Source organism: Vipera ursinii (assembly GCF_947247035.1).
Source record: "Vipera ursinii genome assembly, chromosome: 8".
In the NCBI taxonomy this organism is placed as follows: Eukaryota; Metazoa; Chordata; class Lepidosauria; order Squamata; family Viperidae; genus Vipera; species Vipera ursinii.
In genome coordinates, this window is record NC_139519.1 from 15,591,892 (window position 1) to 15,617,767 (window position 25,876).

General features: G+C 43.2%; 1 protein-coding gene across 4 annotated transcripts in view; it reads left to right on the plus strand.

The window, feature by feature from the left end:
* NUDCD3 (NudC domain containing 3) overlaps positions 1 to 25,876 on the plus strand; it is a 58,196-nt gene that overhangs the window by 19,654 nt on the left and 12,666 nt on the right. For all 4 annotated transcript variants that reach the window (XR_014493161.1, XM_083368372.1, XM_083368373.1 and 1 more), the window contains exons 3-5: positions 5,812 to 5,944; positions 13,654 to 13,797; positions 23,035 to 23,223. Coding sequence is in view for 3 of the 4 variants with exons in the window: in XM_083368372.1 (XP_083224498.1) it covers positions 5,812 to 5,944; positions 13,654 to 13,797; positions 23,035 to 23,223 (466 nt within the window). In the remaining variant the exon portion in view is untranslated. The remainder of the gene's footprint in view (positions 1 to 5,811; positions 5,945 to 13,653; positions 13,798 to 23,034; positions 23,224 to 25,876) is intronic.

Genomic DNA, 25,876 nt, shown 5'->3' on the forward strand with positions numbered 1-25,876 from the left:
TGGCCCATTGGGTGGGTGTGATTGCACTGGTAACAGCAGACTGGGTGGGACTAAAAAGTCCAATCAATTAATTCCAACTTTGCGAGATCTCTTTTTTCCCCCATGAGAAGTTGAAATTGAGTGATTAAACCTTTTTTTTCCAACACGGCGGCAGAGGCCTAAAGTGAAAAGGTTTTATAAAAGCCAGCTGAAGGCCTAGGAGTGGGGCGATGGCGCACATGCCCACAGAGAGGGCTCTGCGTGCCACCTATGGCACGCATCCCATAGGTTTGCCACCATGGACTTAGGGTTAGGTCTTTATCTTTCTATCTTTATCTTTATTAGACTTATATACCGCCCTTCTCCCGTAGGACTCAGGGCGGTTCACAAGGTTTTTAAAATAACAATACAACAATTACAAAAATTAAGAACAGTTAAAATGATTATATTTAGACCTTGAATAAATATAAAAAATATAAAACCCCAATTAAAAATCCAATTAAAACCCCAATTAATACTCTCAGTCCATCAACTCATACTCTCAGGTCACCATCAACTCATAGAGCAAAATGTACATCGCCAACAAATTAGGAGTGCTTGGGTATGGTTAGGAGGGCACTGACTTTTCTTGCCTGCCCTATCTGTGTTTCCTGGTAAAATACATGGGAAAATCCCATTGGAGGAAAATTCCACTTAGGGTTAGAGTTAGGTCACCATGAAGTCATAGAGCAAAGTGGACACTGACAACAAATTCGTAGTGCTTGGGTATGGTTAGGAAGGCACTGACTTTTCTAGCCTGCCCTATCTACGTTTCTTGGTAAAATATAAGTCCACCACATATTTTGGACAACAAGTTCCAAAATCTATATCATTACTTTGTTGATTTTGGTCAGATAAGCATTGAAACCTAAAATATTTGAAGGACAATGCGTTCCTATAGTTGGTACAAACCCAAAACTCAGTGGTGTAACTTTGCACCTTCTATTAATGTATCTTAAACAAAACTGGGCTCACAGAATTTTTAATTTGGTGACATCATGTAAACATCTCAATCCTAAGCAAAATAGCAGGACTATTAGAATTTTTTAATTTATAGTGCTGTGATGTTTCATCTCAGCTATAGTGAAGTGTGGTTGTGGTAGTAGAGACTGGGGAAGAAATAATTTTGTATAGAGCGTGATTTCCTCTATGAAATCATCATACTCAGCAATCTCGTTAAGAAGATAATCATTTATTTTGTCTTATAGATAATATAAAAATACCTCTAATTCTACCAGTTACCCACCTGCAGAACAAATACAGGCATGGCCGAAATTGTTGGCACCCCAGAAACTTTTCCAGAAAATCAAGTATTTCTCGCAGAAAAGTATTGCAGGAACACATGTTTTGCTATATGCAGGTTTATTGCCTTTGTGTGTATTGGAACACAACAAAAAAAGGGAGGAAAAAAAGCAAATTGGACATAATGTCAAACAAAACTCCAAAAATGGGCTGGACAAAATTATTGGCACCCTTTCAAAATTGTGGATAAACAAGATTGTTTCAAGCATGTGATGCTCCTTTAAACTCACCTGGGGCAAGTAACAGGTGTGGGCAATATAAAAATCACACCTGAAAGCAGATAAAAAGGAGAGAAGTTCACTTAGTCTTTGCATTGTGTGTCTGTGTGTGCCACGCTAAGCATGGACAACAGAAAGAGGAGAAGAGAACTGTCTGAGGACTTGAGAACCAAAATTGTGGACATATATCAACAATCTCAAGGTTACAAGTCCATCTCCAGAGATCTAGATTTGCCTTTGTCCACAGTGCGCAACATTATCAAGAAGTTTGCAACCCATGGCACTGTAGCTAATCTCCCTGATCGTGGACGGAAGAGAAAAATTGATGAAAGGTTGCAACGCAGGATAGTCTGGATGGTGGATAAGCAGCCCCAAACAAGTTCCAAAGGAATGCAAGCTGTCCTGCAGGCTCAGGGAGCATCGGTGTCAGCACGAACTATCTGTCGACATTTAAATGAAATGAAACGCTATGGCAGGAGACCCAGGAGGACCCCACTGCTGACACAGAGACATAAAAAAGCAAGATTACAGTTTGCCAAAATGTACTTGAGTAAGCCAAAATCCTTCTGGGAAAACATCTTGTGGACAGATGAGACCAAGATAGAGCTTTTTGTTAAAGCACATCATTCTACTGTTTACCGAAAACGAAATGAGGCCTACAAAGAAAAGAACACAGTACCTACAGTGAAATATGGTGGAGGTTCAATGATGTTTTGGGGTTGTTTTGCTGCCTCTGGCACTGGGTGCCTTGCATGTGTGCAAGGCATCATGAAATCTGAGGATTACCAAAGGATTTTGGGTCGCACTGTAGAGCCCAGTGTCAGAAAGCTGGGTTTGCGTCCGAGATCTTGGGTCTTCCAGCAGGACAATGACCCCAAACATACGTCAAAAAGCACCCAGAAATGGATGGCAAGAAAGCGCTGGAGAGTTCTGAAGTGGCCAGCAATGAGTCCAGATCTGAATCCCATTGAACACCTGTGGAGAGATCTTAAAATTGCTTTTGGGAAAAGGCGCCCTTCCAATAAGAGAGACCTGGAGCAGTTTGCAAAGGAAGAGTGGTCCAAAATTCCGGGTGAGAGGTGTAAGAAGCTTATTGATGGTTATAGGAAGCGACTGATTTCAGTTATTTTTTCCAAAGGGTGTGCAACCAAATATTAAGGGTGCCAATAATTTTGTCCAGCCCATTTTTGGAGTTTTGTTTGACATTATGTCCAATTTGCTTTTTTCCCTCCCTTTTTTTGTTGTGTTCCAATACACACAAAGGGAATAAACCTGTGTATAGCAAAACATGTGTTCCTGCAATACTTTTCTGTGAGAAATACTTGATTTTCTGGAAAAATTTCTGGGGTGCCAACAATTTCGGCCATGACTGTATAACTCAGAATTCAGTCTCCATCTGAGGTTCCGTAACACTTCTGGATATCTAACAAGCAAATCATGTTGGAGAGGCTATCTCCTTTTGCTTCATCGGAGTAATGCTGCCTTTGAGCCAGTAGCTCCCTTACCATCCATGTTTGAGATGCTAAATAATTTGACATTTTCTAAATTGACCTTACATGACTCTGCATCCATCTGAATATATATCATTTGAAAAGCACCAGATCGGGGAAGCTGCTATATAAATGCGTAATCAAAATTCTTCTTATTCTCAGTGTTTAGAAATGTGTCATTACTTCAGGGGCAAAAAAAAGGCACCAACCCACAGGCTTATTTAAATAGAGGAATTGCAAAGTTTACAGAAAGTTTTTAATTTTCTTACAGGTAGTCCTTGACTTACAACCACAATTCGGCTCAATGTTTCTGTTGCTAAGTAAAAACATCATTTAAGTGGATTTTGCTCAATTTTACGATCTTTCTTGCCACAGTTGTTATGTGAATCTGGCTTCCATATTGACTTTGCTTTATCAAAAGATGGGATATTGTTTCTAACTGGTGTTCTGACTGCTGTCTAGAATTAAACCAAAGTATTTCTACCTAATTCTATTGTCATATTGAAGTACATAGCTAGTTTTTATCCAGAGTCCTGGCCACCCCTGGAATTTGCCATCCTTGACCTGGTGCCGTGTGGTAGTTTTGAAGTAGTTAAAAATACCCACTATTGTTTTTATTTATTTAGCGTACAGCGCATCATACGTGGACTAACAATATATATTAACATGCACACCGTTGTGCCTTCTATCTAATGCATTTTGCACATCAGTATCATTTTAATATGCAGTTTTATTTGAAATGTTATTCCATGGAGATTGATTTTTTTTAATCCACAATAAATCTGCAGTGACTAAGATTTTTTTTAACTACTTATAATCTGATAACATTTTAAGCTACTCAAGTGCACTGACTGTTTTGCTTCTTAATGCATCCTTCTTCCTCATTTGTTTCTCTGATATTTCACTAATTCTCATCACTGGGTGTGCATGAAAGTATGCATGCAAAGGTTGTTTGGTATCTAAGGTCTGCTCAGTCCCTTAATTTGGAGACCACTTGACAACCTGTGGTGTGTAAATGTAATATTTTTCATTAAAATATGTAATATAAAGTAGATGCGCTAACTTATATTTCGTTTCCAGTGAGAATTGACATATAAGCACATCGATCCCAGTAGCTAGACAGAAACAATAGGAAATTCCCACTTTAAATATTGCTCAGGTGTAATTTATATAAGTGGCTTTTTTTGAGCAGTTCAACACCCACAGTTCTTTGCATTAACCAAGCTAATTTCTTTTCAAAAGTGTTTGACATTTTAGGTTTCGTAAGCTGAAAGTCTGGCTAGATACTGCTTTGCTACTTAGCGAGTTTTATATTTTCAGACTTGCAAAATTCTGTTAACGAAGCCTTACAATAAAGTAAAATTAGCTCATTTGGTTGTGTTTCCTGTCTGATCTACCTTCAAAGGCTGACATAACTTTTGCAATTCTGAAAGTACAAATCGGCCACTGTCTCCCTTTTAGCCTGAGAACTGAAAAGACGAGGTCTCTTTTAACACTCTTTCTCTGCCCCTTAAGCAGCTGCAGGCTTTGCCGTCTCCTATCCAGCCATTCCTTAGGCGGGTCTACAACAACTCGCTGGGGCCAACTCACTGCAGGACAACTTGGCACGGGATAAGAGTTACATTAATATCGGAAGAAATGGTGAAATAGAATCTTTAAAGAAAGGACGCCCAAAGGAGGGACAAAATGAAATGTGAATGACAAAAATGGAAATATTTTTTTAAAGTTATTTTAAATAATTGAAATTGTGGAATTGTCCCTCACGACGTGTTTTCCCTGGCGAATTGTCCTGCAGCAAGTTGGCTGTGGCAAGTTGTCCCTTTCATTTCCCTAGGCCAGGGGTTCCCAACCCCCGGTCGGTGGACCGGTACCGGGCTGCAGCATGCCAGCAACCGGTCCGCACAAGCAAAGCCCTATCCGCGAGATGCAGGCAGCATACACACACACACCTGGTCCATGGAAAAACCTCTCTCCACGGAACCAGTCCCTGGTGCCCAAAAGGTTGGGGGCCTCTGCCCTAGGCAGCATCACCCTATTTCTCAAGACCTTTCTCACAAATCCATTACAGGAAATAAGGCAACTTCGGCATCCCAGCCTTGGATGACCCCAAACCAAAGAAAGTGCACCTGGATTTTTTTTCCAGTGACTCCGAAAGGGCAGCACCGAATGTCTTCCGCCACTGTGGTCATCCAGCAGATTTAAACACTAGAAACAAATGGAGACGGCTTGCACAGGAGAGAGGGAAAACCCGAGTGGAAAGTTAGCTTTCCACTCTCAAAAGTTTTGTAGGTCTGCTGGGTTCCGTTGTCTCGTCCTGTCCCCACGTTATGATTCTGCCTTTGGGGAAGAAGAGATTTCTCTCCCATTTACTGACTCCACTTACCCTTTGGTTATGCTGTTTTTAACTTTTCCTTTTATCCTGCAGGTTGCCCAGAACTAGATAAAGATTTCTATATGAGTGTGTGTTTGTGTGTGTGTGTGTGTGTGTGTGTGTGTGTGTGGAGGGGGCAATAGCGCAACTGAGTAACCTAAAGAGACATCGCTGCCTTCTGAATAGAGACGGTTATTCTTGTCTGCTGGCATAGTCAATTTCTGTTATTTGCTGCTTTCTGCCACAGAAGAGCATCGGCTTGTCTTATTTCTGGGAAAGCTCCACAGTCCATTTTAAGCTGGCACGTCAGCCAGCCTTTTTCACCTTGGATATATTGGAATGAGGTTCTGAATTTCTGTCTGTAGCCAGAATCCAATGGACGTTCCATCTTTTTCTCTTTTTTTTTCCTTAGGAAACAGGAACAATTCCAGGCAAATCCTGAGAGTTACAATGGAGCTGTGCGAGAGAACTACACTTGGTCTCAGGACTACAGCGACCTGGAAATCAAAGTTCCAGTGCCCAAGCATATCCTGAAAGGCAGACAGGTAATGAGCGTATCAGAGCTTTTCTGGCCCATTTGACTGATAGAATCCCCACCTTTCCTAATAAGATGCCCACTGTAGCTCCGTTTAGAATTCTTCCCTTGCTTCCTTCATGGCTACCAACAGTGATTCTATCCTATAGCAGTCCAAACTTGCTGAACGCTGCAGCTGTTTCCAGCCATCCTCCAGCATTGAACAAGCCTGGATTGCCATTAGCCACCTTAAAATGTAAAGGGGGGAAAAAGCACAGTGTATTGATTGCATGATATCCCAGGTCCAATTCCTGGTGCCTTCAGTTAGAAGAGGTCTAGATAGCTCCTGGGATGCACACAGCTCTCCATTCTTGTGGCGATCGTGTTGTCAAAATTTGGAAACTCCCCCTCCCTCTGCTTTTAAATCAAAACTGCAGTGAGGAGGCCCCCATGAGCTTAGTTGCTATTAAAGCACTCTGAAACCCCTCAAAACATTAAAAAAAATGGGTCAAAACTGCCCCCTCCAGAATCAGCCCTTCAAAGTAGGCCAGGTTGAGTAAACAGAAATAGCAGGGATTCCAGGAATTAGTAAGTAAGAGGTAAAGAGCCTTGGATATGGTGTTGAAGGGAACATTCGGGAGTTGTTATAGAACAAAGACAGAAACATTCCTGAAGCCTGGGAAAAGAGGCAGTGTCAGAAGGAGCCTCAGGCTGTCTACTCCCTGACTTAGAGGGGCACAAGAGCGAGTAAGGTAATACATAAGCAGACTTGCAAGATTCCATCACTGTAATCTACAGTATTTATTTATTATTATTTATTTATTAATTCGGTTTATATACCGCCCTACTCCCAAAGGACTCAGGGCGGTTTACAAGGCAAAATTTAAAAACAATACAATATAAAATTAAAATAAAATAAAATTAAGTCTAGCCGCAAAAAAATTAAAATCACAATTTAATTATTAACTCACAAATTACTGTTACAGTATTTTTTAGTTTTCTAATTAAATATATGCCAAATAATTAAATTAACCCTTTAAACAAGAAAGTATGATAAGAAGTTTTGTCAATTTAACTGCTGAATGAGCAAGGGAATGCAAAGTAGAGCTCCAATAGCTTAGTAAGAAATTAAATTCTATAAAATAGAAATGCAATGGAAATAAAATATACCCCTATAGTCTTCTTCTGAGTTGATTTCCTGATCTGTCCTATCTTGTAAGATTGGCAGTGGAGTAACATAATCTTGAAATTCAAGCTCTTCTCTATCCCGTGTTATACCAAATAAAATTAAGGTAGAGTTATTGTTACGGTTAGCTTTGAGTTTCTTTCTCACCCTTCCCACTCCGTATGAAATGCAGAAGAAACGTCACATGCACATTTATGATGGTCGCCAACCCCCTCCCCTGCCCCCCCCTCAGGAAAGGTATCTTTAGGACTCATTTTTTTCTGACATAATGACATAATAACTTGCTTACTTTTCCGACATCTTCGGTCAGACCCACCTTTTTAATGTGTAAAGTGAATTCTAAAGTCTTAATTTTGATTTTCCGCTCCTATCCATGAAAAGTGAACATCTCTGTTTGGTTGGAGACTATTTGCACCCGAACATCAACCAATCCTTTTTTTGCACCGATTATTGCCCAGCCGCTGTTAAGCTGATATAATCAACGCAGGCTAACCGTTGGGTAAACAATCTCATTGATTTTATCTAGATTTTCCTGAGGGATGTGATTTGCCAGGATGCCTTTTCTACTCAGCCCTGGGTCTGTCTGTGCTTTGCAGAGTGTGAATTATTTTTAAGCACTGGCTGCGAGATCTGTTGCTTCGGCAAGCCAAGTGGCTCGTAGAGGTGCTTTTCATAAAGCATCTAGCGGAGGTGGGTCTCCAATTCATTCCATCTGGCTTCCTGGATTGGTGACTCAAAAGAAAGAGGAGTTAGGCTGGATTTGGGTGAACTCCTTTGGAGGAACCATATGATTCCTCATTGTGTTACTTTGCCCTCAGGTGTCTGCTCCAGGGCCATCAGCACTCTCCATGCCATGACCTTGACGTGAGAGAAGACAAGCATGCTTGGATTGGGAAGTCTCTGCAAAGGCAACTTGTTTTCCCTGGAGTCTTTCCCATGTTTACTTTAATAGCTAAGCAAGGTGGGATGTGGGAGCTGCCATAAAGTCCAAAGGAATGGGCCTGAGTGGGAACTTGAAAAATAATATCCCCAAGAAGGCAGAGTCAATCTACTTCCTTATTTTTGCCAAGGGAATTATATCTCTCTCTGTGTGTGTGATGTGACTAGGGAGACACACTTAGCTTGAAGGAGGCTTCCTTCCCCCCCACCCCCTAATTTGCAGTAACTCCCCTCACCCTTCTCCATCTTCTTTTCCTTGACTTTCTTTTCCAAGCAGCAGAGGGATGCAGTTTATCTCTGTCAGCCTACTGGTCCTCTTACAGAGGGGGAGATGAAGATGTATGCAGGCAGAGGCAAATGTAGTGACCGGAATTGTTAGAGTGTAGTGTAGTCTTTTTTTTTTAATCCTGATATTGGAAACACTATTAGAACAAAGAAGCTGTTTGTAGGCACGCACAATATATTTTTTTTCCATGTGTAAACTGATTTGTTTTTCTTCTCTTGTGATTCAGGGCAGCTGAATCAAGCATTCCCTCTTGGTACATCTGCTTCAGCTCATATTAGCTCCATATCAGAATTGCAAGAGTTGTCAGCTGACATACACAAACACACAGGGTAATGCGGCTGCTTAGCAGGTGCTCTGAAATCAGCAGAGGAAGCAGTAGCTACAAAGGTGTCCACAGCAACGCCCACCGGCTTCAGTGGGCAAGTCGCACCAGCCTCTTTTTATCTGCATTCACTGCATGGGGTGCCCATTAAAAGGAGCAAGTTTTGATTGCCCAGACGCTCGTCATTTGGAAGCCAGGGACTGTTTATTGATTTCTTTCTTTCTGTCCCACCTTTGTTATTTTTTACAACTAAGGCAGAGAACAAAAACCCTGTGAGGTTGAGTTGGGATGAGAAAGAGTGAGGGGCCCAAGGTCACAGAGCTGGCTTTCATGTCTAAGGCGCAATTATAACTCATGGTTTCCTGCTTTCAAGCCTGGTGCCTTAATCATTAGGCAACACTTCCCTCTCCTGTACATCCTAAGTACAGGTAGCAGAAAACCTTGTCTTGTGTCCTTCAACCTCCCTTTCACCTCTAGCTTAATTGAAGAAAAATTTTGCTTCCGTTTTACAGAAACTACATTTTCTCGTGAGAGCCCAACTGGGACAAAGTAGAGTCATCAGGACTGCCTGTTTAATGTAGTGGTTAAGGCATAGAAACTGGGAGATGGTGAGTTCTAGTCCTGTCTTTGGCACAGGGTGAGTGGGTGACCTTGGGCCAGTCACTCCTTCTCAGCCCTAGGAAGGAGGAAGTGGCAAAACACTTCCAAAATCTTGCCAAGAAAATTTGCAGAGACGTATCCAGGGAGTTGGCATAAACACAAACTTGAAGGCGCACATACAAAAAAAGGGGGCATCTTACGTGTGGTTTAAAAGCACACGGGTTTTTCTAAATTGTAATTAAGCATAGTTCTGTTTCATATGTGCAGAGCAGCCCCATAGTTAACTGAAAGCAAAAATTAAGACTTCCAAATCGGTCATTGGCTGTGCCAGACGAGAAGAGAGGAAGGACAAGTACATAAACCCAAACTTACACATTTAATGTTCAACTGTGGTTAACCTTTAGCGTTATTTGTGAGCTGGAACAGATTATCCTAGGGTCAGCATCCCGTGTATCAAACTGAAGATCAAGTGTTTCCCACAAGTTCTTTATAGTTGTCAATTATTGCTCGTTCCCACTCGGTGAGGCACATTGCCTCTGAACATTAAATGGTCTTAGGCAATACTTATTTATAGCCCTTCCTCTATAAATTTATCTACTCTTGAAATTTAAAGCAGTCTAAACAATTGGTCTTCTTCTGGCAGAAGATGCCATAAATTGCGCACGGCATGAAAAACTGTTTTTCTTTAAAGCATTCAGGAGAACCTCAGCCAAGAAAACTGGAAAAGGACTGCTCTCCCTGCCCACATGAAGCAAAGCAGGAGACTTTCCTTAGACCAGGGGTCGGCAACCTCGGCTCTTTTATGACTCGCGGACTTCAACTCCCAGAATTCCCGAGCCAGCTATGCTGGCTCGGGAATTCTGGGAGTTGAAGTCCGCGAGTCATAAAAGAGCCAAGGTTGCCGACCCCTGCCTTAGACCATGAATTTAGAAAGTGCTATCCAGTCCACAGCTTGGAAGGCTGCCCTCCCACTGCATCATAACCAGGTTTAGCTCCTCACACCAAGGATTTTAGCCTACTGTTCCAGAGTCACACTGGCTATTTAGCTTTCCTGCCGTACAGGTAGTTCTTGACTTACAATCACAACTGACCCTGGAATTGTGGTTGGAAGTCGTTGTGATGGTTAAGTGGGACACCGTGTCACCCTATTTGCGGTAGCCATTAAGTAAACATAGTCATTGAGTGAATCCGTTTTACACGAAGGTGTCTTTTGCTGGAAACTGGAAGTAAATGCTAGATCCCCTGGCAAAAAAAATTGAAAATCACAGTCCCATGACTGCAATATACTCTAAACATGTGCCTGGCTGAGGAATTCTAGGAGTTGAAGTCCACAAGTCATAAAAGGGCCAAGTGTGAAGACCCCTGCTCTAAACGGCCATAATTGCGAGCTGGCTGCCAAGCACCCAAAATGCAGTTATGTGACCATGGTGTGTGTGTGCGCGCGTGTGTAGGTGTCAGAACTTCAAAATTGGGTTGTAAGTATTTTTGGGAGCAGTCCTTTGTAATTTTGCATGGTTGCTAAGTGAGCAGTCATTAAGTGAGGACTGTCTATAATTTTAGCCTTTTCTTACTATATATTGGGTTTTATTTGGGCAAACTCTGGGAGAGCCTGGCATGCTATGGTCCATAAGGCTGGGAAGAGTTGGACTCGACTTAGCGACTGGACAACACCAACAGATCTGTACTTTGGAAGCAATGCTAGTTTGTTTGTCCTCGGCTAGTGGAGCATCTTGGAGATGTGTGTGTTGGGATTTGTTTTTCGATCTCAGCTTTTTAAAACTTCATTAATAAAGAGCGGCCCAAAGAAGCAAAGGCACCTAGTAGCCCTGCCATCCCTAGTTGGACAAATGTTATAGTCACTTCATCTTATTTTCTTACTTTAGACTTTCTTTTCCTGAATATAAATCCCATTTGCCAAAGTGCAATGCAGCTTTACTACTAAGGGAACCTTTGTAATCATAAAAAAAGAACCCTGGCAAAAAATGATTTTTGTTTGACTGATGTGCGACACTGAAGCTAAATTGATTTACAATTGGCCACATTTACACGTGGCTTATCCTAAGAGGCTCATCTTCCTACTTCACTACAACTCATTCTCCTTCACCTGCTCAGCAATAAAATAGCTGGGGGGGAAAAATGCTGTGAGCTCCCTCTTCCACTTTCTTCTATGTCTAGGTTGCAGTCTTTGGGCTTCTCGGTTTCTGGAGTACATTGAATTATTCGCATATAGCAGTCCGTACGTGTCATTATTTCTGTTTGCTTCCATCCTTTATAATAACCATCTCAGGGCAAGGAAAGGGAAGGGAATCTTTGGCTTTAAAGATCTGCTGCTGAGCATTGAAAGTGATGGTCAATGAAAGGTTACTACTCTAGACTTAATGGAATAATACTATGTGGATTGATAACTGTTACCTGCCCAGCATTAGAACTGAGCGATACAAACACTGGTATAGAATTAGCTCTGACAAGTGACGTGTACCTGGAACATGTTGATCTTGGGTTATGCAGTTGTGTTGTGCATTATTACACTCTTACAGAAAATGCAGTCCACCTTAGCCGTCTGTATCTTAGACCAGAAAAGAAAGGTTTCTTGTTAATCTAGTATTTATAGCTGTAGGTCTGTGTGCATTCTACACGTTAGTAAAATGACAAGGTTGTAACCCTTACAACTGAACCCAAGTATGGCCAATGTCACTTCTTCCTTAAGCCAATGAAATGCTCTCCAAAGCTACTTGTTGGCTGTGTCTACATACTTTTTTTTAATTAAACTAACTGTCTTTCTAGAAAGCAATGACCATATAAAATATATTTTCTATTCACTTCTAAGCTCAAGCAGGGCTATATGGCAGAGGCAAGAATCCTATGAGCTCCAGGGACAGATGAATTAAGATTTCTCAATCCTAACCAGTACAATCAGTAGACAAGGAAGGTGGGTGAGCTCAGCACAATCTGGAGGGCTCTGTTCTCTGAATCCCACTGGTCTTAATAAGCACTTAAGGCAAAGGTAAAGGTTCCTCCACACATGCGTGCTAGTCGTTTCCGACTCTAGGGGCCGGTGCTCATCTCCGTTTCAAAGCTGAAGAGCCAGCGCTTGTCCGAGGACGTCTCCGTGGTCATGTGGCCGGCATGACTAGACGCCAAAGGCGCACGGAACGCTATTACCTTCCCACCGGAGTGGTCCCTATTTTTCTACTTGCATTTTTTACGTGCTTTCGAACTGCTAGGTTGGCAGAAGCTGGGACGAGTAACAGGCGCTCACTCTGTTACGCAGCACTCGGGATTCGACCCGCCCAACTGCCGACCTTCTGATCGACAAGCTCAGCGTCCTAACCCACTGAGCCACCGCGTCCCCTAATAAGCACTTACTTCAGGGTAAACGTGTGTACAATTACACCGTAAAGTAACATTTAAATAATGAATTATGCAGAAGCACTTAACAATGAGAACCTCAAAGACAATAAGCAAGGGAAAAACATGGGTGATTCAGTTGCTAAATGTCTGCTTTCAGACGCGTGTTTGTTACAAGATAGCAGTGGCACTTAGGCTTATATACCACTTCGTAGTCCTTTACAGCCCCCTCTAAGCGGTTTACAGAGTCAGTATATTGCTCCCAACAATCTGGCTCCTCATTTTACCGACCTCAGAAGGATGGAAAGCTGAGTCAACCTTGAGCTGGTCAGGATTGAACTCCTGGCAGTGAGCAGTGAGTTAGCCTGCAATACTGCATTCTAACCACTGCGCCACCGTGGCTTTTTAATGAGGAGGACCAGTTCTGAGAAAATGGCTCAATAAGGTCAATTCCTCGTTGTTACTCCTAGTTTTAGTACTACAAAGGAATAGTATTTTGTTGTTGATAATGCTACCTCTTCCTCCTGGAAACATTGAGGCACCCGCATCCTATACCTGAGTGCATATGTCCTATAGTTGCCGTTGCTGATGTGTATGGGGAGCCTGACTTCCCCCGTGGAGGGAGCAGCTCGCAATAAAAGGATTAGCCTTCCACCTTTTCCCCTTTGCAAGCCTGGACTATGTTCTGTGAAAGAACAGCTTTTTCTACTTGCTTGTCTTCATTTTCCCTTTCGGCCTGGCTTTGCACACGTCTACTTTAAAAGGGTTACTATACTGGACAGATGTATTCCTTTCTCTTCTCTGCTAAAAGAAACACAAGTCACTCCCAGACAACCTGACCCATTCCTTCTTTATGAATAATCCCTGGATATTTTGTAGAACCAGTGGACTTACTAAGGTAATAAAGGCTAGTAGCAGTCTATAAATTAGAAATTGGAAAGGGCGATGTTTTCCTTTGTACTGCATTGCTGTTTGTATTCTAATCTGCTGCTGTAACCCAGAAAGGACTATTAAAGGATGAATCACCTTGCTAATTCATTTTTCTCTGCTTCTTTCCAGGTTTCGGTGGACATCGGCAGTAGTTCAATCCATGTGTCGCTGGTGGAGGGACATGGGCGCCAAGTGCTGATGGAAGGCGCCCTTACTCACAAGATCAACACAGAGACCTCTGTCTGGAGTCTAGAACCCGGGAAATGTATTCTAGTAAGGATTACCTCATCATTTCCTTTCAGGAAATATTATGTATATGCAATCTTGTGTCTGCACGTGTACATACCCTGCAGGTACTCCTCAATGTAGGACAACAATTGGGATTGGAATTTCCATCATAAGTCGTTGCAATTGTAGTTTGAGTCAGACCTGATTTTGCTCCCATTTTACGATGCTTGTCAAGCGAGTCCATTGTCATTAAGCAAATGCCATGGTTGTAAGTGTGTGGACTCATTCTTATGAATGGGCAAGGGCCAAAAAAAAAACACGGTCGCAAATTGCAATCATGCTACTGCAGATCACCACACCCAGTTATAAATACAAGCTGGTTGCCAAGCGCCCAAAAAGAAGTTGAAATGAAATTTGAACACGAGCGTAAGAAGATCATTTCCTTTGTGTTCCCTCAAAAAAAGACAACCTGCCTCTGATGCTGGAGGCAAGACAGCAATACCAACAGCATTTAGACTTATAAACTGCTTCACAGTGCTTTACAGCCCTCTCTAAGCAGTTTACAAAGTCAACATCTTGCCTCCAACAACCTGGGTCCTCATTTTACCAACCTCGGAAGGATGGAAGCCTGAGTCAACCTTGAAGCAGTCAGGATTGAACTGGCTGTAGTCACAGTTAGCCTGCAGTACTGCATTTAACCACTGCACCACCACATATGATGATATAACCATAAGGATGATGCAACAGTCATAAGTTTGAGGACCTCATAAGACCCGGCTTTTTTCAGCAGTGTCATAACTTTAAACAAATCACCAAATGAATGGTCATGTCAAGGACTAGAGTATATTATTATTATTGATCATTGCACAGTCAGCCAGATGTTCAGACTGGATTTGGCATTTTTGTCTACCTATCGAGTCCTTACAAGGACCTGGGATAGGCAGATATGGATGTTTGATGGTATTACAGATATCGTCGCAGGATGGAAGCAGTTCCTAGTAAGGCCGCCTTTTGCAATTGACTAATGGCGAATTTGTCAATGCCCATGGTGTTGGTGCTCCAGTTGTTTTGGGATTGCACCCAAGGCGCCTATTACTATTGGTACTACCCTTGCTTGCCTTTGCCACAGTCTTTTTATTTCTATTTGTAGGTCTTTGTGTTTTGTTATCTTCTCCAGTTCTTTCTCGTCTATTCTGCTGTCTCCAGGCACTGCCACATCCACTATCCAGACTTTTTTGTCTTTCTTATCGACAGGTGTTAAGTCCGGGGTGTTATGTTGCAGGTGCTTGTCTGTTTGAATTCTGAAGTCCCAGAGCAGTATATTATTATATACTATAATATACTATACTATACTGTAATATACTACATACTATAATATACTATATACTGTATAGTATAGTATAGTATAGTATAGTATAGTATAGTATAGTATAGTATAGTATAGTATAGTATATGTGTAATATACTAGCAATTATTATTATTATTATTATTATTATTATTATTATTATTATTAAAAACAATTGCTTTTAGGTTAATATGATGGACATACATTCTTTTTGAAGAGCACAGTGAAGGGATTGCTAATTTTTGGTGCAAAAACATGCAAGTGTGACTGCATATATAACTCCACAGTTTTGCTTTTGATGTTTGATGTTCTTTGCTATGAGGCTTTTCCATGCGCTCTGTCATAAAGACACTAACCAGACCTGAAAAGTTATCCTTTAACAGAAGTGCTTCATCTTGAGGTTTCAGATCATGTTCTTCCTTTTACTTTAAAAGACTGATATAGTCTTTTAACTCCTGCTTCTTATGTCATTTTTTTTATTACTGGTCTGTTTCTCCTTCCCTTTCTTTTCTCTAAGGCCCTGTAGCTCTTCAAATGGCCTCGAGCTTCTCTGTCCCTCATCCTTACTCTTCTGTTGATGGCTGAACAGAAAATGGGAGCCGGGCAGGGCCCTGCATTCACTCTGGAATCCTTGGTGGGGTTATAAAATAATAGGGAATCTTTAGATGTCTGAAAGAGGTGGAGGATGGAAAAATTAACTCTTTCCAAGTGCAAAAATGTCTCTGCTTGGATATACAGGTAGTTCTCAAGTTTGGGCCAGAGTTCAGCCCAAACTTTTTATGTTGCTAAGTGAGAAATTTATTAAGTGAGCTTGGCCCAATTTTATGACTCTTCTTGCCTCATTTGTTAAGTGAATCACTGCCATTCTTAAATTAGGAACACAGTTGTTAAGTGAATCTGGTTTCCCCATTGACTTTGCTTCTCAGGTGGCAAAAGCTGATCATGTGACCCAGGGACATGGCACTGTCATAAACTTGAGTCAGCTGTCAAGCATCCGAATGTAAATCACCTGATCATGGGGATGCTGCAACTGTCATAGGTGTGAAAAATAGTCAAAGGTCACTTTTTCCAGTGTTGTAGCTTCGAATGGTCCCTAAGTGAGCTGTTGTAAGTCAAGGACTACATGTAGTTCAGGATTAGGCAACCTTGGCTCTTTTATGACTCATGGACTTCGACTCCCAGAGTTCCTGAGCCAGCCATGCTGAGGGGAAAGGGAGAGGTTTCTAAGCTGAGCCATGGTGGCTCAGGAATTCTGGGAGTCGAAGTCCACGAGTCATAAAAGAGCGAAGGTTGCCTACCCCTGGCCTAGGCCGCTTTATGACTTGTGGACTTCAACTCCCAGAATTCCTGAGCCAGCCATGCTGAGGGAAAAGGGAGAGGTTTCCAAGCTGAGCCATGCTGGCTCAGGAATTCTGGGAGTTGAAGTCCACGAGTCATAAAAAGAGCCAAGGTTGCCTACCCCTGATGTAGTTTATTAGAAGCATAGGGAGTTGCCGTATCCTAAGTCAAACCCAATCCTCTAAGTCAGAGGTGCCAAGAGATTAAAAAGTAACTGATGGTTTCCTCATGGCAAAGCCTTAAGCCAAGGGTAGTGTGGATATGCTTTGTTGAGTAATACAAAGACAGCATGCTATCCCTAATCAAATGGGTGCATGTAAAATTTGCTTTAGAAAAATTTATGTACAGGGAAGAATTAGGAGAAAGAGAAACACAACTAAACCAATAGTTTAGTTAAAATAAAATAAGTTAAATTAACTATTTGGTTCAGTTTCACAACCTTAATTTGAGTAGAGGTTGAGAGAGATGATTTGGGGCACTGAATTCAACGGATAAGGTTCTCTCAGACAAAAGGATTTGAAGGAGTGGGCATAAAGATTTGTGGCATTGTGAAAGTTGTTTTGGGAGAAAGATTGAGAGAGAGGAAAGTTGCTGCTGCTTTGCATATGGGCTCATCGCATCTTGCTTTAGATTTGGATTGCATGATAGGTTGAGCTAAGACTGTTTGAGCTTTTCGGTCTCCAGATATTAGGATAGGAGTCAGGGATGATTGCAGAATGAAACTGTTCTACCCACAGCATCTCTTTTGCTCCTTTTATTATGGTTTGGTTGCATAGACAGCCCAACGTTTAGAGTAGATTTGGCATTTTTTTCAGCTATCAAGTCTTTCCCTGAGATAGGCAGACTCTGTTTAATAATATTAAAGGTATTGTCACTGGATGTAAGCTGTTCCAAATAAAGCTGCCTTTTGTAATTGACTGGTAGTGATTTTGTCAATGCCGGTGGTGTTTATGGTGCTCCGAATGCTTTGGGATTGCAATCCAGGCGCTATTATTATTTGTACTACCTTTGCTTTCTTTGGTCACAGTTATTCTATTTTGGATTTTGTCATTTTCTCCAGTTCTTCCTCTTCCCTTCTGCTGTCTCCCAAGTATTGCAGTGTCTACTGTTCAGACTTTTTTTTTTGTCTTTCTTACTACAAACAAGGGTATAAGCCTCAGCCATCTCTGCATGGGGCTGTGACCTCAGTTGGATTGCTAAAGATGGACCAACAAACTGGCCAATCAACTTTAGGTTCAGCATGTTATAAAAGTACACCCTTGAGAGTTCTGGCATGCTCTGTTATTTCTTATACATACCGTTCACTGCTGCAAGTTTTGCTGGAGGTGAAAGCTTTCATGCTGTACTGTATTAATAAATTTAGATTTAATCAGCAATAGTTGGTGCTGAAGGCAGGTTCTGCAGCAATTTTAATCTGCTGTCGTGAGTTCTAGTGTGGCTGTGGGTGTGATAAGCCTTGCCTAACTCTGGCACCTGATTTCTTACCCTCCTCGTATGAGGTTCTTCAGTGTGATAAAAACGCTATGGAGACCTCATTACAGACTTGGCCTGCTTTTACTTGCGTGTTTCTAGATCAAATTTGCTCAGCCTTCAGAATGAGCTCAGATAGCATGGACTAGGCTACAGGTGCTAATTTATGTCAGAAAAGGGAAAATAATATTCCTGGCCAATTACTTTTGAAAGTCTCTTTGTAATGCAAAGTAAGTTTATTGAAGTCTTTAAAATCTTGTCCTTTAAACTTATTTTCAGATATAGGCACTGAAAAGTTTGCTTCAATGAAACGAATGGATTTTAGCGAAGCATTGTAGAAGGATGAGGGGATCTCCTACCCTGCGGAAGGATTTCATCAGTTATATGTAGCAATGCATTATCCAAGTGATATTTTCCAGTGATGTTACCTATATATTATTGGTGGCTGCCCGAGCATCCTTGTGATCTGCTGGTAGCATTATAGTCTGCTAGTGAACATGTGCTTGCCATGTATTTAGATGAAGCTTCGTGGAAAATAGGTAAACTATTCAGACTTTGGGCTTATGAAATTTGCAATTCATGATCGGGCAATTCCTAAAACTAATTGCCATAGCTGCTTTAAAGAGGCAGTTTGGTCTAGTGCAGGGGTAGGCAACCTTGGCTCTCTTATGACTCATGGACTTCAACTCCCAGAATTCCTGAGCTCTCTCTCTCTCTCTCTCTCTCTCTCTCTCTCTCTCTCTCTCTCTCTCTCTCTCTCTCTGTTGGATATGTTCACTGCTTTGAGTTGTTGGTAAAACTAATGGAGGTGGGATATAAATAAATAAAAATAAGAAAAATAATTCCTTTTTCCCCCCATTGTAAAGCTGTCCTGGTGCAGCTCTCGGATACAGTGAAAACCCTTATGTGGAAGGAAGTGTTGATACAAATCTCGGGAGGAAATTATACTTCGGAATTCTTCAATACTGTTCTTCAAAGTCAACCATTTGGAAGAGTGATATTACCCTTGTCTCTGGTTCCCATGTACGTCCCCAAACTCCCAGCCTTGCCGGTAATATTTCTCTGTGTGACCCTTCTCCATTACCCTAGTTAGTGTGTCGGAGAACAGGACGGAAATAGATCCACGGGATCTGTTTTTAGTAACCCGTTCTGGGTGATGGGCTGAAGCATTTTTGCTTCTGCGTTTACTAACTCGCAGTAGCAAGCGGCTTGGCTTCTTTCGCTCAAACGCTCCGTTGTTGCCTTTGGGTGGACAATTCTAACACGTTTTTGGAGAGAATCTGGGGTGAGAATGCTCGTCATACTCATAATCACCACGGACTGAATGAATAATTGATTTTTAGTGGAAAAGATAAGGCTGGAATCTTTCCAAGCAAGTTGCCTTGGAAATTCATCAACAGTGCGTGTCACATTACATGTCTTCTTTAGGAAATTGTCTCATGCTTACTCTATGTCTGCTTCAAAGGAGTCGATTTGACAGGATGATTATGGGCAGGATTCGTGGACAAAAGCGTTACGTGCAGTTTTTGCGGGGAATTCAGAAGCACACAGTTGAGAAATTGTCTACGGAGCCTTTTGGTTGACGTTGGGCTGGTTCACTTGTAATCTTGGCATTGTGCACAAGCCGTCCCCGACTTAACCACAGTTTGTTTAGTGACCGTTACAACAGCATTGAGAAAAGTGGCTTATGACCATTTTTCACATGACTGTTGCAGCCTCCCCACAACCCCGTGCTCAAAATTCAGACGCTGGGCAACTATCCCTCTCTCTTTCCCTCTCTCCTTCCCTCCCTCCATCTCTCTCTCTCTCTCTTTCCCTCTTTCCCTCCCTCCCTCCCTCCCTCTCTCTCCCTCCCTCCCTCCCTCCCTCTCTCTCTCTCTCTCTCTCTCTCTCACACACACACACACACACACACACACACACACACACACACACGAGATATGGATGGCACCCACTCTTCTGTGTCTGATTTCAGTCCTGGGGTTAATGTGCTCGAGAGGCACCTGTTTGTGGTGGGCTGTCTTGTTTTGTGTGATGTTTTTAACTGTTTTGATCATACATTGGATGTTGTGAGTTAGCCGGATTGTCCTGGTGTGTGGGCAGCCTAAATAAATAAAATATAAACAAAGCAACCTACACGTCTGCACCTGCAGAAGAAGAATACCTTTTTAAACATTTAAAACTGAGTTTTTGAGCAATTCTTCAGAGGAGAAGCAGTTAGCCAGATCTAAGGGTGCAAGAAGAAAATGGAAGAGCTTGCAAAACCCCCAAGCTTGCTTATTACCTAGTGCCAAACTGCACAATTGCCATCTTGTGCTGCAGATGGGATGGTGTATTATTTGATTGGAATGGTAATAATACCAGCCTGATTATTATTTTTTCCCACAGTGTGGCATTGCCAACTTCTGCTGACAGTTTTTATTTTCTTCCTTCCATTCAATCATGTCCGATTCTCAGAGACTGCCTGGACAAGTTTGCTTGTCAGAGTTTTTTCAGAAAGTTTTTCATGGCCTCCTTCCTAGGGCTGAGAGAAAGTGACTGGCCCAAGGTCACCCAGCTGGCTTTGTGCCTAAGGCAGAACTAGAACTCAGGGTCTCCTGGTGCCTTAGTCACTGCATTCAACTGGCTTTTCTTGACAATTACCCCAGCATTATCAGTTATTGTACACTTTAACGTAGCACAGTACTTAAACAAAATGATCCGGTTGAGATCTGCATATGTGGGACTGATTGGGGTAGATTGCCTTATATTTCGACTCCGAAATATAATGTTATCATATTTTATCTATATCTTAAATTATTGTACATTATTACAATTTCATTTTAGATTGTATTTTATTACTATTTCATCTTAAATTGTATTTTATTTTAATTCCATTTTAAATTGTATTTTATTTTAATTCCATTTTAAATTGCCTTTAACAAATTTTAGTAACAATTTGTTGCTGGAACTTTGCACTTTGCTATGGCCCAAGGGCTAATCAATAATCAATAAAGACTTAAAAGTTATTGTACACTTTAATAAATAATAATGATAATGATAATAATAATGATAATAAAGTTGGAAGGGACCTTGGAGGTCATCTAGTCCAACCACCTGCTCAGGCAGGAAACCCTCTACCATTTCAGACAAATGGCTGTCCAGTCTCTTCTTAAAAACTTCCAGTGTTGGAGCATTCACAACTTCTGGAGGCAGGTTGTTCCACTGATTAATTGTTCTAACTGTCAGGAAGTTTCTCCTTAGTTCTAGGTTGCTTCTCTCTTTGGTCAGTTTTCATCCGTAGCTTCTTGTCCTGCCCTCAGGTGCTTTGGAGAATAGCTTGACTCCCTCTTCTTTGGGGCAGCCCCTGAGATGTTGGAACACTGCTATCATGTCCCCCTCGTCCTTCTCTTCATTATCTAGACTCTAAACAAGTCTGAAACTATTGCGTGTGCCGTGGTGGCGCAGTGGTTAGAATGCAGAATTGCAGGCTAACTCTGCCCAGGAGCAGGAGTTTGACCCTGACTTGCCTCCCATCCTTCCGAGGTCGAAAAAATAAGGACTCAGCTTGTTGAGGGGCAACATGCCGACTGCTTAGAGAGGGCTGTAAAGCACTGTGAAGCGGTGTATAAGTCTAAGTGCTATTGCTTTTGCTACTGTAAGTTGTTTTTTTGTTGTTGTTTGAATAAAGGAGAGTAGAGCGGTTTTTTTTTTTCATTCTAGGTAGCAGAACTGACTTGCAGACGTTCAGTGTGATTGTGTATAAATCAAGTGAATACTTAGTGAAAGGCATTGTGACAACTCATGTTTGATGAGACAGATAGCCTTTCTTTGCTTGTGTGGAATTTGAATTTTGGAAGAAAAAAACCCAAACAATATTGCTGTACCAAATTCAGTAGAACAGAGCATTGTTTCCGAATGAGCTATATGTTTTTGAAGTCATGAGGAGCTATTGCCTACAAGGAGAGGAGGGTGAAGCCATTAGGGCAGGGGTCTTCGAACTTGGCCCTTTTACGACTCATGGACTTCAACTCCCAGAATTCCTCAGCCAGCGTGCCTGGCTGAGGAATTCTGGGAGTTTATTTATTTATTTATTTATTTAATTTATATACCGCCCTTCTCTCAAGAGACTCAGGGCGGTTAACAGGGCAATACGTAAAAGACAGATACAAAAGTTAAAATTATTAAAACATGATTAAACAATGCCCATAGTACAAATTTAAAATTAAAGTCATAATAACAAACCCACCCCATCCCATCAGGCCAGGCCCGCTTCCTTAAAGAGATGGGTTTTAAGGTCGCGCCGGAAGGAGCGGAGGTCGGGCGCCATCCGGAGCTCTACCGGAAGATGGTTCCATAAGTCCGGTGCACCCACAGAGAACGCTCTCCCCCTGGGGGCCACCAGTCGGCATTCTTTGACCGGCGGCACCCTGAGGAGGCCCTCTCTGTGGGAGCGAAGTCCATGAGTCGTAAAAGGGCTGAGTTTGAAGACCCCTGCTATAAATCCTTCCCTGCAAAAATTGCACTCACTGGATGTTTAAGAAAAACTGGGCAAGGGTGCAGCAGGCTTAAAGCCAATTGAGAAGAGGCAAACTATGAACAATTATCATAATAAGGGAATGCAGACCTAACACACCAGAGAATAGGGAACCGTGTTCTGAAGTGCAACTGATTTCTGAATTTCTAGTAGTCTTCAAAGATAAATCCTGTGTTTTCTTTATTGTAGGTGCTCCAGAAATTGCCATTAATTTCTGGAAAGTACCTATTTCCCTGGCCGTGTTTCTGCCTCGCACGATAGATATATTTGAGAACCTCATTTTTATTTTTATTTTCACTTTATTTATAGGCCACCAGTGGGTTGAACTCTCATGATATATTAAGCTATAAATTGTGGTTTATTAACCACAGTGGCTGAATTCATACATGCCTAGCTTTGTAAAATGGTGCATTCCCCTTCTCTTTTTGACAGCTGAAAGTCTTCGGTTGCTTTAGCCTTTTTACTGATTCGATTTTTGATGAAACTGCTACAGGTTTAAGAAAGCTGTTTCACAATCCCAGGCTGTAACGGCTGCAGTACCCAAGGACCTCCTCCTCTTTGGTTGTCACTCGCTGCTTCAGTCCCAGCTAATGTTGCTTCTGTCTTTTCCTAGATTAACCTCAGCAAAGTAGGTGAATACTGGTGGAGTGCCATTTTGGAAGGCGAAGAACAGATTGACATTGATAAAATCAATAAGGAGCGTTCTATGGCCACGGTGGATGAAGAAGAACATGCAGTGCTGGACAGGCTGTCTTTTGATTATCATCAGAAGCTTCAAGGCAAGCCCCAGAGCCATGAAATGGTACGTTTCATAAAAGTCCAATGTCCTATGTTAAAGTGGAAAAAATAATTAACGGTTTGCTGATTGTTCCTCGTTGCTATTGGAGATGGTTCTTTTTTTTAAAAAAAAATTGCTTGATATTGGGACTTACCATTCTAAGTTGGGCTTTTAGCTGAACTGCTAAATAAAATTAATGTTTGGCGGTGTTCTTCCTTAAAGGGCTATTAGAGGCTAAAGTCAGTTCCCAGCTCTTTATATGAACTACCAGGATGTGTTTAGTTTTCTCCCTGCAGACTAGCTGAATTCATCAATCAAACAAGACCTTCTGTAAGAACTAAACATCTTTTCATCTTGGTTAATGAAAAAAATGAAAACCACTATTTAAAAAATCAACCGCCTGTAAATCCAAGAACACTCCCGAACATAGCCTACAGATGGTGACACCATAAACCAGGGGTGTCAAACTGCCAGCCCATGGGCCGGATGCGACACGCGGAAGCCGCGCCCACCTCAGCGCCGGCAAGGGGGAAAAACTCACGACACGTCACAATATGTCACGTGACGCAGCGAGTTTGACACCCCAACCGTAAACCAAAATCTCATTGACATTATAATCTCTCATTGACCACTGGGCCTCTGAGAGATGGCCAGGCAGGGTCAGGGGCCTCCAGCATAAGCCCAACAAGAGGCCCCTGATTAAGTTCTTAGTTAAGTTTTTTGTGGGGTTAGGGAGGGGGGAGGGAGAAGACTATGGTTGCGTGGGAAAGGCACGCCTTCCAGCCACCATAACGCATGCCAGGCCCACGGCCGTTCGCGACGGCGTACAACGAGGACCAGTCGCCGATAACACCCAGTGGCGTACTGACAAACGTCCCATCCCTAGGATGGTGGGGAATGGCAGAAGGTGCACAGACAGAGGGCCGTATCGTCACCGGGAGTGTCATCTCCGCTCTGTACAGGCGGTGAGACGCTCCGACCCTCTGTTCTCCCCCGGAGGACCCGGGAGCAAAGGTGCGCACCCTCCCATGCTAAGGCTGGTCTACCTGAATGCAAGGTCCGCAGCTAACAAAGCTCACCTCATTCGTGACCTAGTGGAGAGTGAACATGCGGACCTGGCCTGCATCACGGAAACCTGGCTGGGCCCAGAGGGGGGTGTTCCTCTGGTTGACCTCTGCCCGCCAGGTTTCCAGGTACTGCACCAGCCCCGGGCTCATGGGAGGGGCGGGGGAGTGGCAGTTATCATCAGGGAATCCCTTAGCCCGCGAGAGACCACCGTCCCTCAGATGGTCGGGTGTGAGTCTCTCCTACTGAGATTCGGCCCAGGGGCGCAGTTGGGTCTGCTGCTGGCGTACCTACCACCTAATCGTGCAGCGGCGGCCCTACCCGAGCTACTCGATGTCCTCTCAGGGTTGGTGGTTGAATTCCCAAGACTCATGGTCTTGGGCGACTTTAATCTACCGTCCCTGGGAGGATCGTCCGAACTGGCTCGGGAGTTCATGGCTTCCATGACGGCCATGGACCTGTTGCAAATAATTTCTGGGCCGACTCATGAGAGAGGCCACAACCCAGACTTGGTGTTCTTGTCTGGACGGTGGCGTGATGATGTCGGTGGGGGTGCCCCAACTATTACGCCCCTGTCATGGACCGATCACCACCTCCTGCGGCTAGACTTCCCCCTTGCCACCCCCCACCGTGGGTGCACGGTGCCAGTCAGATGGTACCGCCCTAGGCGCCTAATGGACCCTGATAAGTTCCAGGCAGCGCTTAGGGACTCGCATGCACCCCCTGCTCACAGCTCGGCGGAAGCCTTAGTGGAAGCCTGGGAAAAGGCAGCCACGGAGGCTCTGGACCGAGTTGTACCCTTGCGGCCTCTGACCCGGCGCAGATCCCAGCGAGCCCCATGGTTCACCGAGGAGCTCCGGGAGATGAAGCGTCGGAGACGGGGCCTAGAGAGCCGTTGGAGGTCCAGTCGATCCGAATCCGACCGATTGCGACTAAGAATCCTCACCAGGTCTTATCTCGCTGCGATAAGGGTGGCAAAATCCAACTACTTTTCCACCCTCATCGCGTCCGCAGATAATCGCCCGGCTGCCTTGTTCAGGGTGACTCGCTCCCTATTAAACCAAGAGGTGAGGGAGGAACCCTTGCAGGGTCGAGCCGAGGAATTTGGTCAATATCTGCTGGATAAAATCGCTCGGATTCGAACTGGTCTGGACTCCAACTGGGCTGAGATGGAAGAACAAGACATGGACAGTCTTGTCGACGTCATCTGGGAAGAATTTGATCCTGTAACTCCTAAGGAAGTGGACAGGATTATGAGAAGGTTGAGCTCCTCCACATGCTTACTGGACCCGTGCCCTTCCTGGCTGGCCTATGCAGCTCGAGAGGCGACACGAGGCTGGTTCCTAGCGGTCATCTCTGCTTCTCTGAGTGAGGGTCACTTCCCCACCGCCTTGAAGGAGGCGGTGGTGAGACCTCTCCTCAAGAAGCCCACCTTGGACCCATCCTCTTTGAATAACTTTCGTCCAGTCTCCAATCTTCGCTTCCTTGCGAAGGTTGTTGAGAGCGTGGTGGCGCACCAACTTCCTCAGATCCTGGATGAAGCGGTTTATCTAGACCCGTACCAATCGGGTTTCAGGCCGGGCTACAGCACGGAGACGGCATTGGTCGCTCT